General features: G+C 40.2%; 1 protein-coding gene and 1 non-coding gene across 3 annotated transcripts in view; one reads left to right on the top strand and one right to left on the bottom strand.

The window, feature by feature from the left end:
- Bmpr2 (bone morphogenetic protein receptor type 2) overlaps positions 1-18952 on the top strand; it is a 131173-nt gene extending 112221 nt beyond the window's left edge. For both annotated transcript variants that reach the window (XM_055616482.1, XM_055616481.1), the window contains 3 exons: positions 2038-2210; positions 7965-9244; positions 11505-18952. In XM_055616482.1, coding sequence (XP_055472457.1) covers positions 2038-2210; positions 7965-9244; positions 11505-11755 — 1704 coding nt within the window. In that variant the 3' untranslated portion in view covers positions 11756-18952. The remainder of the gene's footprint in view (positions 1-2037; positions 2211-7964; positions 9245-11504) is intronic.
- Positions 5737-5842, bottom strand: LOC129684056 (U6 spliceosomal RNA). Its single transcript, XR_008721247.1, has one exon. It is a non-coding gene; the product is annotated as a U6 spliceosomal RNA (small nuclear RNA).
- Positions 18953-20352: the final 1400 nt, after the last annotated feature.

The raw sequence follows: 20352 nt of genomic DNA, 5'->3' as shown, positions 1-20352 counted from the left end.
TGTGTGTGTGTGTGTGTGTGTGTGTGTGTGTGTGTGTGTGTGTGTGTTTGTGTGTATGTGTGTGTGTGTTAACCTGAGTGTTAAATGTCTAAGTATTGGAGGAGGTGTGTGTGTGTGTGTGTGTGTGTGTGTGTGTGTGTGTGTGTGTGTAGGCCCAAAGTTGATGTTGGAGGTTTTTTTCTTCAGTTGTTAGTGGCTGGCTCAGGGTCTCTTGCAGAGCTCACGGGTTCTAGCTCACTGATTCCAAACTTGCTTCAGGGATTCACTGACTCTGCCTCCCAAGTGCTGAGACGTAGGTGGCCACCACACGCAATGTTCCAGCTTCTTTTTGTACGTTCCAGGAATCCGAACTCCAGGCCTCACAGTTTCAGTGCAAGTGTTTTACCCACTTAACAGGGGCCTTCTCCCCGGCCCCTGTTAAGATTATTTTGTATTTTGGAATGCTCCGTTTTGTTTTTGAGACAGGATGTCACTGTGTAGCTGTACCTTAAACTGGACCATGTTTAAACCATGGTGGCATCAGAACTCAAGAGATCCGCCTGCCTCTGTCTCCCACCTCTTGTATTAAAGATGTGTGTCAGCACACCTAGCTAATGTCTGTTTGAGTTGTTTGTTATGTCTGAGAAAGGCTCTCCCTAAGTAACTGAACGTCTGGAGTTCACTGTGATGCACCTTGACCTCAAACTCATTGTAACCCTTCCTAATGAGTGCTCGTCACCACCACACCTGGCTCCAGTGTCTGGGCTCGCTTTTGTTTTCCTTCAGTTTGTTCAGATGGGGTCTCGTGCAGCCCAGGCTGTCGGCCCAGGCTGTCGTAGAGCTCACTGTGTGTCCAAGGGTGATCTTGAACTTTTTATCCCCATGCCTCTATCTCCCCACTGCTTGGATTACAGGCATGGACCACCATGCCATTTTTAGGATGCTTGGTATCAAACCCAGGGCTTTCAACTGAGTTCCATCCCCCTAATGCTTGTTTTCTAAAGGAAGTTAACTAACTTTCCCCAAAGGAAGACTGTTGTTTTGTTGCCGATACCACAGAATGAGACTACTTTAAGTTTGGGGCTGAAATGACACACTCCTAACTAGAGGAAAAGGAGAAAAGCTCATCTAGAGATGGAACATAGCTAAGTGGCAAAACTGCATTAAATTGAAAAGTTTTTTTAGTATATTCTAATTTTGATTGACTTCTGTATATATTATGGGCAGCGTGTGGGTGCACACGTGCCAGAGCGTGTGTGTGTGTGGAGAAACAGAGAACAACTCAGTAGACATCAGCTCTCTTCTTCCCTTTTTGATTTTTGAGATAGGGTCTCTTTAATAACCTTGATTGTCCCAGAACTCATTTTGTAGAGCAGGCTGGCCTCAAACTCACAGAAATTCTCCTGCCTCTGCCTCCCATTGGATTAAAGGCTTGTGCCGTATATGTGTGTGTGTGTGTGTGTGTATACATTAGTATTAGGGTGTCAGATTCCCTGAAACTAGAGTTACAGAGAGTTGTGAGCTGTCATGTGGGTGCTGGGATTTGAACCCGGGTCCTCTGGACAAGCAGTCAATACTCTTAACCAGTGAGCCAGCTCTCCAACTGTCTCCTTCCTTTTGGTGATCAGACTTAGATCACCCAAGTTTCGTAGCAGGTGACTTTGCTCTCTGAGCCACCCTGAAAACTTATTTTTGAAGCGTGATCAGTGGCTGTTGACAGCAGGAGATAGACTGTAGGCCTTGACGAAATACATTCAACATAGCATACTTGCATTTTTTTAAATATTAATTTGGAGCCTGGCGTGGTGTCACAAGCCTTTAATCCCAGCACACAGGAGGCAGAGGCAGACAGATCTCAAGAGATCAAGGCCAGCCTTGTCTATAGAGTGAGTTCCAGGACAGCCAGGGCTACACAGAGAAACCTTGTCTGGGGGTGGGCAACACACACACACACATATGTGTGTACATAATATATGACTTTCTTTGACATATTTCAAATTAAAAACCGAAATACAGTTTTTAAGAACAGCATATTGTCTGATGTATTTTGTGTTACAGGCAGTGAGGTCACTCAAGGAAACAATTGAAGACTGTTGGGACCAGGATGCAGAGGCCCGGCTTACTGCACAGTGTGCTGAGGAGAGAATGGCTGAACTTATGATGATCTGGGAAAGGAACAAATCAGTGAGCCCAACAGTCAATCCAATGTCTACTGCTATGCAGAATGAACGGTAAGACCCTGAGGGCTTTGGCATCTATCACATGGTATTGGCAACTGAGACCAGATAAAGGATAGGAAGTAAATGCTAGTAAGCCAGCCTAATAGTGTGATAACTCACACCTATCAGTGTAAAAGGTCATCATGTCGTTTTTAATTACGTGTACGGGGAGTAGGGATGTGCACATGAGTTAAGGTATCTGGAGGCTAGAGATGTGGATTGTGGACTCTGGTGCTGTGACCTGCAGTCAGGTCCTCTGCACGAATTCGTGCTCTTAAACACTGAGCCATCTCTCTAGCCCCTCAGTATTTCCATTCTTGTACTGAAAATATTTGTTCGTTATGAATACAAGACAGAATATGTATCCTTATATCTAAATGCACAGTAAAAGAAATTAGTCTTTACTAGCTGCTCATGGAGGCACACACCGTTAACACTCAGATCTTAGTTCGAGGCCAGCCTGGAATACAGAGCAAGTTCCAGGGCAGCCAGGCTACACAGAGAAACAAAAGCTGAAAGAAAGAAATTAGTTTTTATTAATGTAACTCACCTTTCATGTTAAAGGTCAAATGTTTTCATAGTATAAAAAGTTTATAATTGCTTCTACATATATTATGTGGTATATCTTTAGTTATTAGTGATATTCTTTAAAAAAAAAAAAAAAAACGAACAAGACTTTGTCTACATATTTAGCTGCTGTTTGACTGGACACTAAGACTCTCAGACTGCCTAGCCACTGTTCCCTCTTAAAGAATACACTGCTAATACATTCACTTTAACATGACCCAAAAGGCCTTTCTACTTCCATGATACTGTTTTATGAGACACTTCCTTTGTTAGAACTATAATTTTAGACCCTAAATAAAGAAGTTTTTTAAAGAAATTAAGCCAGGCATACTAGCTAATGCCCGTCATTTCAGAGCTTGGGAGGCTGAGGTGAGAAGATTGCCACAAGTTCAAGGCCAACTTAGACTACATGACGAATTCCGGGCCAACCTGGGTTGCAGATTAGGACCCTGTCTCGAAAGTTGAAAAGCCAAACATCCCTATAGTTTTGTACTTGTAAATAGATCACCTGTATTTCTTGGTCCTGTATTTGGAAGTAAAAATAACAACTTTATTATTTCATCTAATAAATATTTAAAAGTTTCTGGAAAACACTCAGGAAAATATTACCAGGGGATATGAAGATAAAAGTAAACTTCATCCTTGAATTTTTTTCTATTTTCTGTTCTGATTTGTAAGAACAGTTTGTGTTATGTGGCTGTTTGCACTACTTGTACGTAGATGGATGAGCTTCAGTTATATACTTTGCATCACAAACCAAGGAGAGTAGAGACTGCTTGTTCTGAGTAGAAGTGTTCTCACTTTACAAGTATTATGAGAGGCTGGAGAAATGGCTCAGTGGTTAAGAGCACTGACTATTCTTCCTTAAAGGACCCGGGTTCAATTCCCAGCACCCACATGGCAGCTCACAACTGTCTCCATTTCCAAGGGATCTGACACCTTCATGCTGATGCCCATAAAATAAAAATTAAATTATAAAAAAATTAAAAAAACAAGTATTATGGGAGTCTTCTGCTTCCTTCTTCATTCTATATTTCTGCTGTAAAATGTGCAGTTTATATATCTGTCTGTCAAGAGTCAGGGACCAAGGGACCAGAGAGATGATGGCTCAGTGGTTAAAAGCCCTTGTTGCTCTTGCAGAGGACCCTGGCTCGTTCGTTCTTTCCCTCCTTCCTTTCCTTTCTTTTTCTCTTTTTCTTTCCTTCCTTCCTTTCTGTCTTTCTTTTTCTTTCTCTTACTCTTTTTTTCATTTATTTATTTTTTTAACTTTTTTTAATTACACTTTATTCACTTTGTATCCCCCCATAAACTCCTCCCTCCTCTCCTCCCAACCCCACCTTCCCTCTCCCCTCTTCACACATGCCCCTCCCCAAGTCCACTGAAAGGGGAGGTCCTCCTCTCCTTCCTTCTAATCCTAGTCCTTCAGATTTCATCAGGAGTGGCTGCATTGCCATCTTCTGTGGCCTGATAAGGCTGCTCCTCCCTCAGGGGGAGGTGATCAAAGAGCAGGGCAATCAGTTTATGTCAGAGGCAGTCCCTGTTCCCATTACTATGGAACCCACTTGGACACTGAATTTCCTTGGGCTACATCTGTGCAGGGGTTCTAGGTTATCTTCATGCATGGTACTTGGTTGGAGTATGAGTCTCTGGGAAGACCCCTGTGTTTAAATTTTCTAGTTCTGTTGCTCTCCTTGTGGAGTTCCTGTCCTCTCCAGATCTTACTATTTCCCACTTCTTTCATAAGATTCCATGCACTCTGCCCAAAGGTTGCCCATAAGTCTCAGCATCTGCTTTGGTAGTCTGCAGGGCAGAGCCTTTCAGAGGTCCTCTGTGGCAGGTTCCTAACTTGTTTCCTGTTTTCTTCTTCTTCTGATGTCCATCCTCTTTGCCTTTCAGGATGAGGATTGAGCATTTTAGTCAGGATCCTCCCTCTTGATTAGTTTCTTTAGGTGTACAGATTTTAGTAGGTTTATCCTATATTATATGTCTCTATGAGTGAGTATATACCGTGTGTGTCTTTCTGCTTCTACGACAGCTCACTCAGGATGATCCTTTCCAGTTCCCACCATTTACCTGCAAATTTCATGATTTCCTTATTTTTCATTGCTGAGTAATACTCCATTATGTAGAGGTAATACAATTTCTGTATCCATTCTTCAGTTGAGGGGCATCTGGGTTGTTTCCAGCTTCTGGCTGTTACAAATAAAGCTGCTACAAACATGGTTGAGCAAATGTCCTTATTGTGTACTTGAGCCTCTTTTGGATATATGCCTAGGAGTGGTATGGCTGGATCTTGAGGAAGCGCTATTCCTAGTTGTCTGAGAAAGCGCCAGATTGATTTCCAGAGTGGTTGTACAAATTTACATTCCCACCAGCAGTGGAGAAGGGTTCCCCTTTCTCCACAACCTCTCCAGCATGTCTTGTCACTTGAGTTTTTTATCTTGGCCATTCTGATGGGTGTAAGGTGAAATCTCAGGGTCGTTTTGATTTGCATTTCCCTGATGGCTAATGAGGTTGAGCATTTCTTTAAGTGTTTCTCTGCCATTCGATATTCCTCTATGGAGAATTCTCTGTTTAGCTCTGTTTCCCATTTTTTAATTGGATTACTTGGTTTGTTGTTTTTCAGCTTCTTTAGTTCTTTATATATACTGGATATTAGCGCTCTGTCAGATAGAGGGTTGGTGAAGATTCTTTCCCAATCTGTAGGCATTTGTTTTGTTTTGATGACGGTGTCCTTTGCTTTACAGAAGCTTTTCAGTTTCATGAGGTCCCATTTATTGATTGTTGCTCTTAGAGCCTGTGCTATTGGTGTTCTGTTCAGGAAGTTGTCTCCTGTACCAATGAGTTCTAGGGTCTCCTTTTTCTTCTAACTGATTTAATGTGTCTAGTTTTATGTTGAGGTCTTTGATCCACTTGGACTTTAGTTTTGTTCAGGGTGATAATTATGGATCTATTTGCATTTTTCTACATGAAAAATATGGAACGCTTCACGAATTTGCGTGTCTTTCTTGCGCAGGGGCCATGTAATCTTCTCTGTATCGTTCCAATTTTAGTATATGTGCTGCCGAAGCGAGCACTCTTTTACTCTTTTTCTTTCTCTCTTTCTACTTTCTCTTTCTTTCTCTCTCTTTGTTTCTTTCCCCCTTTTCTTGTGCATTCACCTCTCTTTGGAACGGGTCCTTACACCTCTGGTATCTTCTAAGTTTTCCTTAAATAATAGTTTATTCAATAGTTGTTTGCACTGTAGGCTTCATTTTGTTGAGCCTTAACTTCTCCCTATCTCCTCCGCTTCTCTTCTCACGGCTAGGCAGTAGCCTTCTCTTTGCCTTGCTGTCATTCCCTTATAGTACAGCAGTCTTCTTTTACAGAGCCTCATTTCCTTCAGCTGCTGATTGTCTTCTGTAATACTTTTATCTGTTAATATCCCAGGACCCTGGCTACCTCAGGGAAGGCCATCCTTAATGCTTTCTGTGATGAGATTTTAAATAATTATAGAACCGTGTGACAGCCCAGAGCTGTCACTGCCAAGGAGTGATGATGCCAGTTATGCACCTCAGTAACTGAAGGAGCCCTATAAGTCTCTGTCCCTAGCTGAGTGTCATATTCTGCCTCACATCTCACCTCCATAACTTTCACTGGTAGTGGCTACCCCAGGAAGGCGTGTTCTATTGCTAGTCTGTGCTGCTTAAAGGTGGGTGCTTTGAGGAAATGAACAAATTCTGTTCTCTTTATCACTTGGCCATTTGAACCTAGCTCATAACATATTTGTGGAGCATGTACTATTGGATCTAGAATTACAGGAATACAAAATAATTATCTCATGGCACCTCCAGTTACAAAACACTGCCTACTCATAAAATTCATAAAAATGTATTTGTTGATATTTGCTGGTGTTATAGAATCATAGGTGAGTTTCTTTTTTAGAATGAACTCTTTCATGTATTTTTTTTCTTTTTTTTTTAGATTTTGTTTTTATTTTATGTGTATGAGCGCCTGAATGAATGTGCTCCATGTTCCTGCACTGCCTGCCAGGGCCAGGAGATGGCACTGGATCTTCAGGGACTGGAATTCCAGGCATTTGTGAGCTGCCAGTGGGTGCTGGGAATCAAAGAGCAGCTGGGCCATTTAAGCACTGATTCATCCCTCCATCCCCTAAATTAACCCTTGGAAACCAAATATTGAGCATTCGTAAACATTCTATCTGGAACCTGTTGTTGTAAATATGGAAAGGTGTTGAGCTATATATTATTTATTATTAGCCCTATTATTATTATGGAGGTATTGTCTAACCTGCTATCACAAATAATAAGACACAGACACCTGTTAGATTTTATAATTGCCTTATTTACCTTTGGCCAGGCAGATATTTCAATTACACTGTCTCAGTATTTTCACAATCAATCTCCCAGCCCCCGTCCAGTGCCATCTGCCTTAATCCCCCTCGTCTGCTCTCCCTTCCAGACATAGTCCCATGGTACTTGCTTTATTCTTCCTCTGGGCCTTTCTGCCCCATCATTGGAATCCTTTCTCAAGTCCCACATGGTTTTTTCTCCACACTAACCCATGATGGCATCCTCCTCCTTCCTTTCTTCCCATCTGGCCCTTTCTTGTTATTCCTCCTGGGATTCTTCAAAGCCCAGGAACCTTAGCCACGCCTACCCCATTCTGTCCTGCTCAGGTATAAGCTCTTTAATTAGCCAATCAGGTATAATGACTTAGGCAGGTTTACACAGAGGGCCAGTAATTAGCATCAGACCAACCTCAAATAGGAACCATTTAGATTTTCATAGAACCTTAAAGATTTCATATTTTAAAAACTCATAAAATTTGTATTTAGCGAGTTGGGGATTTAGCTCAGTGGTAGAGCACTTGCTAGGCCCTAGGTTTGGTCTTCAGCTCTGAAAAAAAAAAAAAAATTGTGTTTAGCAAGCTGTTATTAATTACTAGAATTTTGAAGTAACCTCTTAAATATGAATTAGTAAAATAGGACAAGTGAGATGGCTTGGTGGGTGAAGAGCTTGCCACCAAGCCTGACAAACATGCCATGTACATACTAAATAAGCGCAATAAAAAGAATGTAAAGCATGAAAAAATAAAAAAGCAGTTGGACTTTGAAATCAGTGGTGTTTACTTGGAATAGGCAATTTGTCCTAAGTTTACATTCTCAATGCCAAACTCTTTTTTCTCTCTCCCTTCAAGCAACCTGTCACACAATAGGCGTGTGCCAAAAATTGGGCCTTACCCGGATTATTCTTCTTCCTCATATATTGAAGACTCCATCCATCACACTGACAGCATTGTGAAGAATATTTCCTCTGAGCATTCGATGTCTAGCACCCCTTTGACTATAGGAGAAAAGAACCGAAATTCAATTAACTATGAACGACAGCAAGCACAAGCTCGAGTCCCCAGCCCCGAAACGAGTGTCACCAGCCTGTCCACAAACACAACCACCACAAACACCACTGGCCTCACCCCAAGTACCGGCATGACCACTATATCTGAGGTGCCATACCCGGATGAAACAAATCTGCATGCCACCAATGTCGCACAGTCAATCGGGCCAACCCCCGTCTGCTTACAGCTGACGGAAGAAGACTTGGAGACTAATAAGCTAGACCCGAAAGAAGTTGATAAGAACCTCAAGGAGAGCTCCGACGAGAATCTCATGGAGCATTCTCTGAAACAGTTCAGTGGGCCAGACCCCCTGAGCAGTACCAGTTCCAGCCTGCTTTACCCACTAATAAAGCTTGCAGTGGAGGTGACTGGACAGCAGGACTTCACACAGGCTGCCAACGGTCAGGCATGTTTAATTCCTGACGTTCCACCTGCTCAAATCTATCCTCTCCCTAAGCAACAGAACCTTCCTAAGAGACCTACTAGTTTGCCTTTGAACACCAAAAATTCAACAAAAGAACCCCGGCTAAAATTTGGCAACAAGCACAAATCAAACTTGAAGCAAGTAGAAACTGGAGTTGCCAAGATGAATACAATCAATGCAGCAGAACCTCACGTGGCGACAGTCACTATGAATGGTGTGGCCGGTAGAAGCCACAGTGTTAATTCCCATGCTGCCACAACCCAGTATGCCAATGGGGCAGTGCCAACTGGCCAGGCAGCCAACATGGTGGCTCATAGGGCCCAAGAAATGCTGCAGAATCAATTCATTGGTGAAGATACCCGTCTGAATATCAATTCCAGCCCTGATGAGCATGAACCTCTACTAAGACGAGAGCAACAAGCTGGCCGTGATGAAGGGGTTCTGGATCGCTTGGTAGACAGGAGGGAGCGGCCATTAGAAGGTGGCCGAACTAATTCCAATAACAACAACAGCAATCCATCTTCAGAACAAGATGTACTTACACAAGGTGTTACAAGCACAGTTGCAGATCCTGGGCCGTCAAAGCCCAGAAGAGCACAGAGGCCCAATTCTCTGGATCTCTCAGCCACAAATATTCTGGACGGCAGCAGTATACAGAGTAAGTGGAGGGACCATGCAGTGTACTTGGGACAGTTAAATAAAAAAGAATCAGTTTACATTTCAACTGTTGATTCTTTACCTTGATCACTTCCAGAGACAAAAGAGACTGGGCCTTGGAAGGAATTAGATTTTTGTAAAGGGGGGAAATGGGTTTTCTTTCATTTCTTTCTTTTCCCTTCTCCCCTTTTCGGTCATTAATAACTAAAAAGCTGGTATCACAATAGTCAGAAGAATGACCAACTTCATCTGTGTTTTGCGTGGGGTCGTCTTTATGGTATGGTTCACATACTCACCATGACAGATGAGATGAGATCAGTATTCAGTAACGGTAGAGCACCCGAATAGCAACAGTATGCCACTTACTTCTTCAACATTTGCTGAAATATGAATGCGTAAAGTCTACATTCAGGCCAGGCACGATGGCAGACACCTGCAATCCGAGCACTCCAGGAAGCAGAGGCAGGTGGATCACTGTGAGTTCGAGGCCAGCCTGTCTACAAAGTGAGTCCAGAACAGCTAAGGCTACACAGGGAAACCCCATTTCGAAAAAAAAAAATAAAAAATAAAAAAATAAAATAAAATCTACATTTAGTTATTAACCTGTGTGTGTGTCTGTGTGTGACAGAGAGACAGGGTCTGACCTGACTGGCCTGGAACTTGCTATCTAGACTGGGCTGGTCTTAACTCACAGTGAGCTGGGATTAGGCATGTGCCACCACACCCAGCTCTTAGTAAGTCATGGAAGTCAAGAGAAGTTTCAGAAAACTGTGACATTGTTCTCAGTCTCTTGGTGTCATCTTGATATTATGTCTCATGTACTGAGCGGGGCCGTGGGCAGGAACCTTGGCAGATAAGCTGGCGCTGACAGGAAAGCACACCAGAGTCCCTTAACATTAAAGAAGATGATTTTTCTTCAGTTTATATTTATGAAAGAAAAAGTCTCTTATGCTTTCTTACAGTAAAGAATGGGCTAAAAGGTTTCAGAACAGTAAATATCTAGCCCCAGCCAGGCGGTGGTGGCACACCTGTCATCCCAGCACTTGGGAGGCAGAGGCAGGAAGATCTCTGAATTCGAGGCCAGCCTGGTCTATAAAGTGAGTCCAGGACAGCCAAGGTTACACAGAGAAAATCTTTCATGAAAAAACAAAACCAAATGTGTGTGTGTGTGTGTGTGTGTGTGTGTGTGTGTGTGTATGTACCTATTATCCCCTTGGCTAGACATGTAGATCAGAAGAGTACTTGTCCAGTATACACAAGGCCCAGGTTTCAGTCTCCAGAACCACAAAGAAAAAAAATCTAGCCCTTTGCTTGAGTGGTTTATATTACAAGCTAGCTGACACACCCTGCTTGCTTCTGTATCAATAAAGCATTTTCTCAAATGTGAGAAGAGAGGTAATGGGAGGATGGTCATCCCTCTAAAATGTCATGTTAGAGGCCCTTTATTCAGTCCACTTGGAACATGTTTTGTTCTGCGTTATCTTTTTGAGACAAGGACTCACTTTGCAACTTGTTGTGACAAAGGCTAGACCTGAATTCAGCCTCCTTTTGCCTCAGCCTCCTAGGAACTTTATTACAAGAGTGCATCTCCCACCACACCTCGCCCAGCTGTCAGCAGTGAGTCAAATGATACCTGTTTCTAGCAAGTCGGAGTCTACACCAGAGCAAAAGGATTTGAGAATACAATTGAGAGTTTCAAATTTATCCCAGCACCCTGGGAGGATCTCTGTGAGTTCGAGGCCAGCCTGATCTACAAAGTGAGTCCAGGACAACCAAAGCTACACAGAGAAACCCTGTCTCAAAAAAAAAAAAAAAAAAAAAATTAATTTTGAATTTTCTCAGTTCTTGTGAGTTTTATTTTTTGGTTACATCTCAAAAACAAGCTGGTTGAATTTTGATAAAGCATCGCCTAGCTTTATCACATATTTCAAGAAATGTTCATCATTGGGTTCCACGGACACTGGACATTCAGCCCCATTATTTTCCCATCCAGTTTTGTTTTGTTGTGTTGTGGTGACACCGTCTTCTGTAGCTCAGGCTGGCCTCGTGTAGTAGGATAATATTGAGCCTGGTCCTCCTGCTTCTACTCCAAAGTGCTGGGATTGCAGATACACACCACTGTCGGTGTCCACGGGCTGCCAGGAGGGAGCTCAGGGCATTCTAGGCAAGCACTCCTATCAGCTAGCCTCATAGCCAGGAAACCCCTTTACTTGTAAATGTCCTCCTTTTGCACAGCTCATCTCCTGTACTTTTATTTCCAGTAGGTGATTCGACACACGATGGCAAATCAGGATCAGGTGAAAAGATCAAGAAACGTGTGAAAACTCCGTATTCACTAAAGCGGTGGCGCCCATCCACCTGGGTCATCTCCACTGAACCTCTGGACTGTGAGGTCAACAACAATGGCAGTGACAGGGCAGTTCATTCTAAGTCTAGCACTGCTGTGTACCTTGCTGAGGGAGGCGCTGCCACAACCATGGTGTCTAAAGATATAGGGATGAATTGTCTGTGACATGTTTTCAAGCTTATGGAGTGAAATTATTTTTTTGCATCATTTAAACATGCAGAAGACATTAAAAAAAAAAAAAAAACTGCTTTAACCTCCTGTCAGCACCCCTTCCCACCCCTGCAACAAGGACTTGCTTTAAATAGATTTCAGCTATGCAGAAAATTTTAGCTTATGCTTCCATTTTTTTTTATTTTTTTAAGTTTTGCACTTTTGTTTAGTCTCGCTAAAGTTATATTTGTCTATTATGACCACATTATATGTGTGCTTATCAAAAGTGGTCTCAAAATATTTTTTTAAGAAAAAAGCAAAAACAGTGTATTGCTGATAATCAGTTTGGACCATTTTCTAAAGGTCATTAAAACAGAAGCAAATTAAGACAGGTTTGACTGCAATGGTGTCTGGTATCCATGTTTTATTTCTGGGCACAGACGAGTTTATATGTTGCTGTGTTTTTAAACATATTACCTGTTGGCCATCTTTTCTCTTATATTTTATTTGAATGTGCAATAGTCTGTAGAACACAGAAAGCTCTTATTAGCTCTCTTCCTAGCAGGGCACACATTCTTCCATTGTTGAAGCATTTCCCCCTTCTTGATAATACGAACATTTTCTTACTTTCTCCTTATGGAGATGCATAGACACTGTCCAAAGGGCTCCAAAAAGGACTCACCAAAACCTTTTTTGAAATGCCATTGTCTTTTAACCTTCCAAAAAAAAAAAAAGCGTTTCCTGTTTCCTTCCAGGCATTTTAATAAACATATTTGGTTCTGATTTTGGAAGTTCATAAGAGAGCATAGAACAAAGCAGAAGAAAACAAATATTAGCCTTTTCCATTTTATTTTCCTATGTATGTTCCTGTTCCATGTTCATTATTTAAGAAAGACTTTTTATCAGAGAACGTATAGAGCTAAACCTACATGGAATTCTCAAGTAGACGGGCAGGTTATATAGTGTAGTAGCTTTCATCGTCTGACCATCACAAATCAGATTACATTTCCCGTTTATAATAACTTCAGGATTCATAGTTTTGAGTTTCTAGTATCTTTTATTGTTTTCCAGCAAAGCCTGACAGCTTTATGTGAAAAACGATTCCTCTTCCCATGACCTAACACACTGTGTGGAAAGCTCATTCGACCACCACGCCAGATTCCTGTGTAGGAAGGCTTGCTGCCAAACTCAGGACTACGGGGCAGGCTGAGCTACCGTCCTCCCTCCCTAACCTAGTTCTTTGCTAATCCTGTTTTCATAGGTTCTCCCTTGCCGGCTTCACAAGATCTTTGATTGTGAAGAGCATTTATTATTTATGTGCTAGTAAAGCATGCCTTCTAGTGATGACATACCCGGAGCTTACTGTGAAGCTCCTTTTGCTTCTTTTGCCCTGAATGATCTCCAAAACAACAGTCTCTGTGTCTTTTACTAAAGCACTTTCTGTCAAATAAGGGGATTTTCCTAAACATTGTTTCCTGTCAGTTTGCAAACAGATTGTGTTTTTTCAGATTCTCAGAATTCTTAATATCCATTATCTGATTAAGTTTTAAATTTGGGGGAGGGGAGAGATAAAAAAAATTAAGTATAGATCTCCAAATTCCAGATTGCAGTTCTTATGTCGTGATGTCATTTCTTCATTTGTAATCTGTGTCCTTACCATGGTACTAGGCAGCCCACTTTCCCAGGGCACTGTCCACAACGGTTGTGACCTACTCACTCCTGTGTGAGCCTTCTTTGACCTGCCATCTGCTGTGCTTCTTTGATGGGCCACAGTTACCATTTATTCAGCTGGATTGCTGACCAGAGGTCTCAGTTCTTAGGATTAAGATTATCTACCTTGTGCCCAGGACTCTTTTCTCACTGTTGTGTTTTATTGGCCCTTCTTGTGGTTCCGATTCTTAATATTTATTTCTGTCTTCCGGCATACAGTGGTTTTCCAGATAATTACTATCTTTTGTCTGTGTGTCTTTCACTGATTTCCCTTGTCCAAATGGCTTTTAAACACATTTTAGGATTTTTGTTTTTCAGTTGTGAGAAAACTTTAAATCAAAATAAATTATATTCCTCCCATCTCCAATTTGAAACATTGAGAATAAATGACCTTTTGAGGTCCAACTGCTATTTTCCTTTCAGAAAAATTGTCTTACATTCTGATACAGTTTGTATTAGGGCCAGTCAATTGTGAATTTTCCAACAGTCCTTAATGTTTAATAATAAAATGCTTTAAAAATTAATATGCCAGATTAAAAGAAATCTGTGTGTGTAGTTCCCATCTAATGCAAATGTATTTAAAACAATTCCTTGAGTGGCTTGAAAAATAGGAAACGTAGAAAGTATAGGTCATTTAAATAAACTTTGACATCTGTAATTTACAGATGCAGAAGTCCTTTAATAAATTACTTGTTAGCTCTATTTATCTGATTCCTGAAACGGCTGAAACTGAATTCACCACAAAATTTGACACACAAAAAAATTAATTTTGAGCCGGACATGGTGGTGCACACCTGTAATCCCAGCACTCAGGGAGGCAGAGGCATCGGATCACTGTGCGTTTGAGGCCAGCCTGATCTACAAAGCAAGTACAGAACAGCCAAGACTGCACAAAGAAACCTTGTCTTGGAAAAAAAGAATTACCTTTGGGCCCTTTGAATAAAAGTCATTTAGTTTAAAAATCTTTCTCTGGTCAGTAATATAATGTTAAACGCATCATAACAGGACATCAGAGCTGTTAATCCCTTTAAGAAAGTATGAGTTGTGGGGAGGTAGTGGAGCAGTGGGAGTGCTTCCTGCCCTCCCCGGGACCCCACTCAGTTCCCAGCAGCTGCGGAGCAGCTCACAGCTTCCACGGGATCCAGTTCCCTCTTGGCCTCCACTGCGTGCACATGACCCCACCACCACATGCACACATAATTAAAAATAATGAAAGCAAATCTTAAAATCCTAATTGTATACTAGAACTAAGTAATGAAAAGAACTTGGTTTGAATTATGTATAGAATAAAACAACTTAAATAAGAATCCTATAAAAAAATTTAGTGTAATTTAAAAATTTTCCGGTGTAATTTAAAAAACACTGTTAATGTAGGAATTTATGAAAAGACATGCTGAAAACTGGCATGTACATATACTGTTTTTTCATCTTCAGAGCAACCATATTACAATTAATATTCATAGTTTACAAACAAGGAAATACAAATTAGAGGAGATAATTAACTTTGTCCCAGTTTGATATCCAGACAGACCTAGGATTTTACCCTGGGTCTGTCACTCATGTCTCTTTCATACAGCACAGTCTATGTTCTTCAGTTTATAGTGGTGAGCCTCGCCTTTGATGCTGAGCCATCTCTGCAGCTGGACGGTCCACGTTCTTTATGAAAGGATGTGTAATAACTGTAGTAACTGTCCTCCAGCAGATCTGTGGTTTCTGGGCAAGCCAAACCCGGTCCCTTAATGGTCTTAGAAGTTGGGTAAACATAGTGAGGCCTGTAATCATTGCTTAACAGTTACTAATTCAATGCAAAATTAAAGTCTCCTAATGTCCTTATATTGCAGAACTAAAGTAAAATTTAAGAGAAAAGTGAAGGTAGCTGTGGGAACAGAGACTTCCTAAAGTGATTCCATACCAGATTTGGAAAAAATAGTTTAATATAAAAATTCAGTCTTCTCAATCCTTTGACTCCACCTTTAAAATTCCTGCTTTAACAGTGTTATAAAACTTGTTAATCCAGAGAACTAAATACCTTGTGGAAACAATACAAGATTAATTCCCTTTTTATAAGGCAGGCCAGTGTGGCTTCCTCACATGAGTATATTTGTTCCCGAAGCTGTGTTGGTTCTAAATGAGAAAACGGAGAGGGAACTCTGAAATAGTCTATCAGTGGAAATTACCACAGATTTTGGCAAGTATTTTTTATTTAAATTAGTTCCAAGTGTGACTTGGAACACCTGATAGGCTGCAGCTGTTGTGCTGCACTTTCAGTCTCTGTTAATTAGTCATTTAACATAGAAAAATTCAGTAAACATTTGTTTCCTGTTTCTGTGTGTATGGACATTCACTCACTTCTGGAAGTTGATACTGTATTATATTTTATATCATGTTTTATAAACCTACGTGTATATTCTTACATGACTGTCCACAGGTTTTTAAAAATACATAATTACCTTATATTCTTAACCCCTTAAAAGATAGATTCTGCACACATTCTAGCTGACATTCCAGACCTGTCGTTCTAGAAAGTGTGTGCCCCCCCCCCCCCCCCGCCCCAGGAATCTCTTCTAGGCTGTGATAATTTCCAGTATTCACACCCTTAACTAGCAGTGGGTTGTAGTGTTTGGGGGTTTTTGTTTGTTTGTTTTTTAGTTTTGAGCTATGTAAACTTCATCCAAAAACTACCTTACATGATCTCTTTCTGACTATGCTCTGTATGTCAGTCTGGCTTTCTGAGCTACAAGGTTATTAGCAAAAGGCCTTTCTGCAAGTGTCCACATTCACACGGGAGGAAATCCCTTGTGCCCAAAGAGGTGTTAGCGCCTGCAGGTCCTCTCTTCAGGCCCCTCATGGTTTAGAGCTGACTGGCCCTCCACTGTCTGACTTGCAGTTTTCTTCATTCCTGTTCTGTCTCTCTTGCTTTGTTTGGAGTCTGTTTCTCGTACCAAGTAGGGAAAAGAGGATAGATGATCATACTCTATAAAGCTCTTTGGTCAGCTTCAGGCTTCTCAGTTAACACTTCAGTTCTACAGATAAAATTATTCCACTTCCTTTAGGGTTTTTTTTTTCCTCCTCAAACCTATTTTAATTACTTTATTTATATTTAAGAGCACATAAAAGTTATATTCAAATTAATTACTTCAGTTAATTTATAGCACAATAGTTGGATAGAATTGAGAATAAAGATATTACCATTTGATAATGGATTTAGTCATAAGACCACCTGAAAGTCAGCACTTAATTTTTGTATTATCTAACATTTTCTACTAAAGTGTATTTTATGATTTTATATCTGCACAGATATAACTAAAAAGCCATGCATACATAGTTGTGTATCATTTTTCATTAAACTCTAACCTATGTTACAGTGAGTTTTAGTATTATGATTGAGCCACAACAAATATTGTACATTTCTCTTTATCAGATACTGTATTAAACACTAAATGCAAAATTAACTTTCAAAAGGAGACCCTACAAAAATCAGGTATTATCCATGGATATTTTTGTATTTTTGTAGACCACTTTTGAAATGCTTACATTGTTTTTGCAGCATAGACTGGACTAAAACAATTTTCATTTTAACTTTTAAGTAATTAAGATTGGGTGTTTGCATAGAAAGGAAATCTTTAAAATTTATCTCATAGCGCGTAGATTTGAAAATAAGTATTTGAGAAGCTATCCTATGTGTTAAGTTTATGCCCGAAATAAATCTATTAAATCTTTTTAAAAATTCTAATTTTGTTATTACTGAAGTTTGTGGTGTTTCTAGCGAACGTTGTAAACATACACATTCATTTGTAATACTTAGTTTGCAGCCCATATTAAAATCTGGAGCAGAAAGAATCTTTAGAACTAAATTGCTTCATTAGGATGTCCAGTTTGTAACTGAATTTTAAAGAAAATTGACTGTACTTGAAATTACAACTTGACTGGTTTTTTTCCTTTTTAAAAGGTTTTCCCCCTCATTTTGTTTGTGTTTTAAATTTCAGAAACATCTTGAGGTTTAGAATCACTTCTAGACATAGTATTACTTAAAAACTCAGGGCCCCTTTCATCCATCTGTTTGTACACTGAAAAGTTCAGTTGCCAGCCAACAAGCAATTAGGTCTAGTTGAATATTAAAAAGTATGTTGCATAGAAATGTTTCATCATATTATTTGACCTAATTCACATCAACATGATACTTGATTTCATTAATCATGAAAACTTGCCCAGTTCTGTAATTACTGAATAGAAGGAATGACTCAACTAATTGGCCACAAGTTACAGCAGATTTAAGCCTTGGATTTAAAGCACTGGCTTTAACACTTCTGTCCTTGCTTCTGTGCTTATCCCTGATGGGGCAAATGTTCCATTCTGTTTTGTTCTTTAATGGCAGAGCTTAGGAAGGGTAATTCTGAGCTAGAATTATCTAAAGAGATAATTAGCATCATAGGACTTTCTGAAAGTGAGCTGATGGCTGCAGCTTTAGTGACCGCTCGAAGGCTTTGAGAAGGTAAGCTGTGGTGACCAGCTTTCCACACTGATCAGAGCCAAACAGTTTTTCTTCGAGTCAGACAGACTCAAGCTCTACTTGGTCTGCTGTATGTTTAAACCTTAGCAGTGAAGTTTTTGTAATCAAGTCTCTTGTCTCAGGCTCCCTACCTTGTTATCAGTCTTAAGTATACAAAAGAAACATTTGTAAAGATGTGTAAGAGTAAGAAAACTAATGATTTAAAAAAATGCAATTCAGAGCAGTTAGGTTTCAATTTAATATTAAGTTGCTTCACTTTTGTGGCTATTTTTTTCCTGGTAACATTTATTTATTTAAGCAATGTTGTATGCCTTGTCTTCATTTTTATAGAGATTGTATTGTAAAAGTGTTTGTGTAAGCTGGAATCATCCTTAATTTTCTGTTGCTAATTTTTCAAATGAATTTACATGGATAACTGTAAAATACACTAACTCTTAGTATGTTATAGCTGAAACATGGAGATGTGTAGCTGCCGTGCTTTTTCTGAGTGGACAGGAGAAACACAAGCTACCGAGTATTCATTTCTGAGGGGCTTTAGAGAAAGCAAGGCTGACAATACAGGCACTTCCTCAGAACCCTCTTTCTTGTTAACGGGTATCTTTTGTTGGTGTGTTTTGCTCTTACATTACAGCTAGAATATCGTGTGTGAAATTTATGAGTAATTTCAGTTATTTTGCTTTTGTACAAGCCATCTGAGACCTTGCTATGCTGTATAAGCTGTGTTTGATGGAGCAGTGTGAGTATGAAATAAAGCAGATCACTTTCCTTTTGTATTATCTATGGATGCCACTATGAACGCTGACGTTAAGCCACTAAAGAGTTTTCTATGAATAAGTGTAAGTAAATGCTTTGATATATATAAACCTAAATAAAAAGATTGTATTGAGACAGAGACATTGGCAAAGGAAGTTTTAAGGCAGTTCTTTAGGTTTAAAAAGGCTTGCTGTAAAATGGTGCATTATTCCATTTATTAAAGATCATATTAATGACAACAGTAAGTGTATTTTTTTTATTTTTTGAAGTCTCCAAAAGTTGTTACTAATAAGATATTGTAGAAACTTTATAGAAGTCAGTACATGCTCTCTCTAACATGACTTTTATAACTTGTAATACAAAAAAAAAAAAAAATCAACTGCAATTAGAATAGCTGCTTCTTTCTACCTGTTTACAATACGCCAAACACCATGTTGCTTATTTTACATACAGTTGACAGTTTTCACAACTGTCTTACAAATGTGTTCTCTCTCTCTCTCTTTTGAAGAAACAGAAGGTCAGGAAATTTAAATACTTTATTCAAGCCACAGAGCTGGTTAAGTGAAAAATGAAATCCCCGTAAATGCAATTTTACTTTGCCTTGAACTACACCTTTTGAGCTTTGCTTGTAGCAAGGAAAACTCATGAACAGAAATAAAGTTTGTTTGGTGGTAGACATGTGGCCAAGAACAAAGTGATTGAAGAGTATCCAAAGCCACAGGTACCCAACTCCTCTGCTCCCCGAATATTGTTTTGGTGCCCAAGTTGCTAAGTTTGGTTACATCCTTGTGTTTTTAGGAAATTTCCTCTTCCTCCTACAGTGTCTTTCTGTGTTGCCCTGCTTCTGCCTCCAGAGTAACTGGTAGTGGGAGCTCCTACTACCATAACAGCTTGAACACTTGCTTAAATGGAACGTGTGCTTGGGGAGGGCAGCAGCACATTGTATGTCTCTAGATGAATTCAGTGCGTGTCCTAGGCTAGGTGTCCTGCAGTGGAATCTTGTGTGCGTGCATGCATCGTGCATGCATGTGTGTGTGTGTGTGTAGCAAGCATGTTCAAGAGATGTGTGCTTTTTACCCAGCCAAATGCCGAGATAATTTTTGCTGGAAGAACAAATGTGGCCTGCTCGCGCAGGCCCTGTTGTAATCTGGAGTGATGTTTAGGGGTCATGAATTTGAGGTGACGTTTTCATTTTGGCTGTAGTTCACATGTTACAGGGCACTATTGCAGTTCCCTCAGAGCCTTCTGTGTGCTGTTTAAGATGATAACTGCATGTCCTTAGAGGAAATGTGGGAAACGCTTGTAATAATGACCCATTGACTCTTTTATTTGTTTAAGTTTTACTCATTTTCATTTTATGGGCATTGGTGTTTTGCCTGCATGTGAGGGTGTCGAATTCTCTGGAACTGGAGTTACAGACAGTTGTGAGCTGCCATGTGGGTGCTGGGAATTGAACCCCAGTCCTCTGGAAGAGCAGCCAGGGGTCTTAACCACTGAGCCATCCCTGTAGCTCCCAATGAACCTTTTAATGATGTACCAAAAGTAAAATTATTCTCATTTAGGCATATCTGCTGTTTCCACAGCGTATACTCCTCTCTGCAAGGAGCTACCTTCAGCCAGTGATTAATCTTTTCATTCT

This window comes from Psammomys obesus, unplaced genomic scaffold, assembly GCF_907164565.1.
Source record: "Psammomys obesus unplaced genomic scaffold, mPsaObe1.curated_primary_1811, whole genome shotgun sequence".
Classification (NCBI taxonomy): Eukaryota; Metazoa; Chordata; class Mammalia; order Rodentia; family Muridae; genus Psammomys; species Psammomys obesus.
Note: the sequence above shows the minus strand (reverse complement) of the source record. Positions and strands in the feature narration are given on the sequence as shown.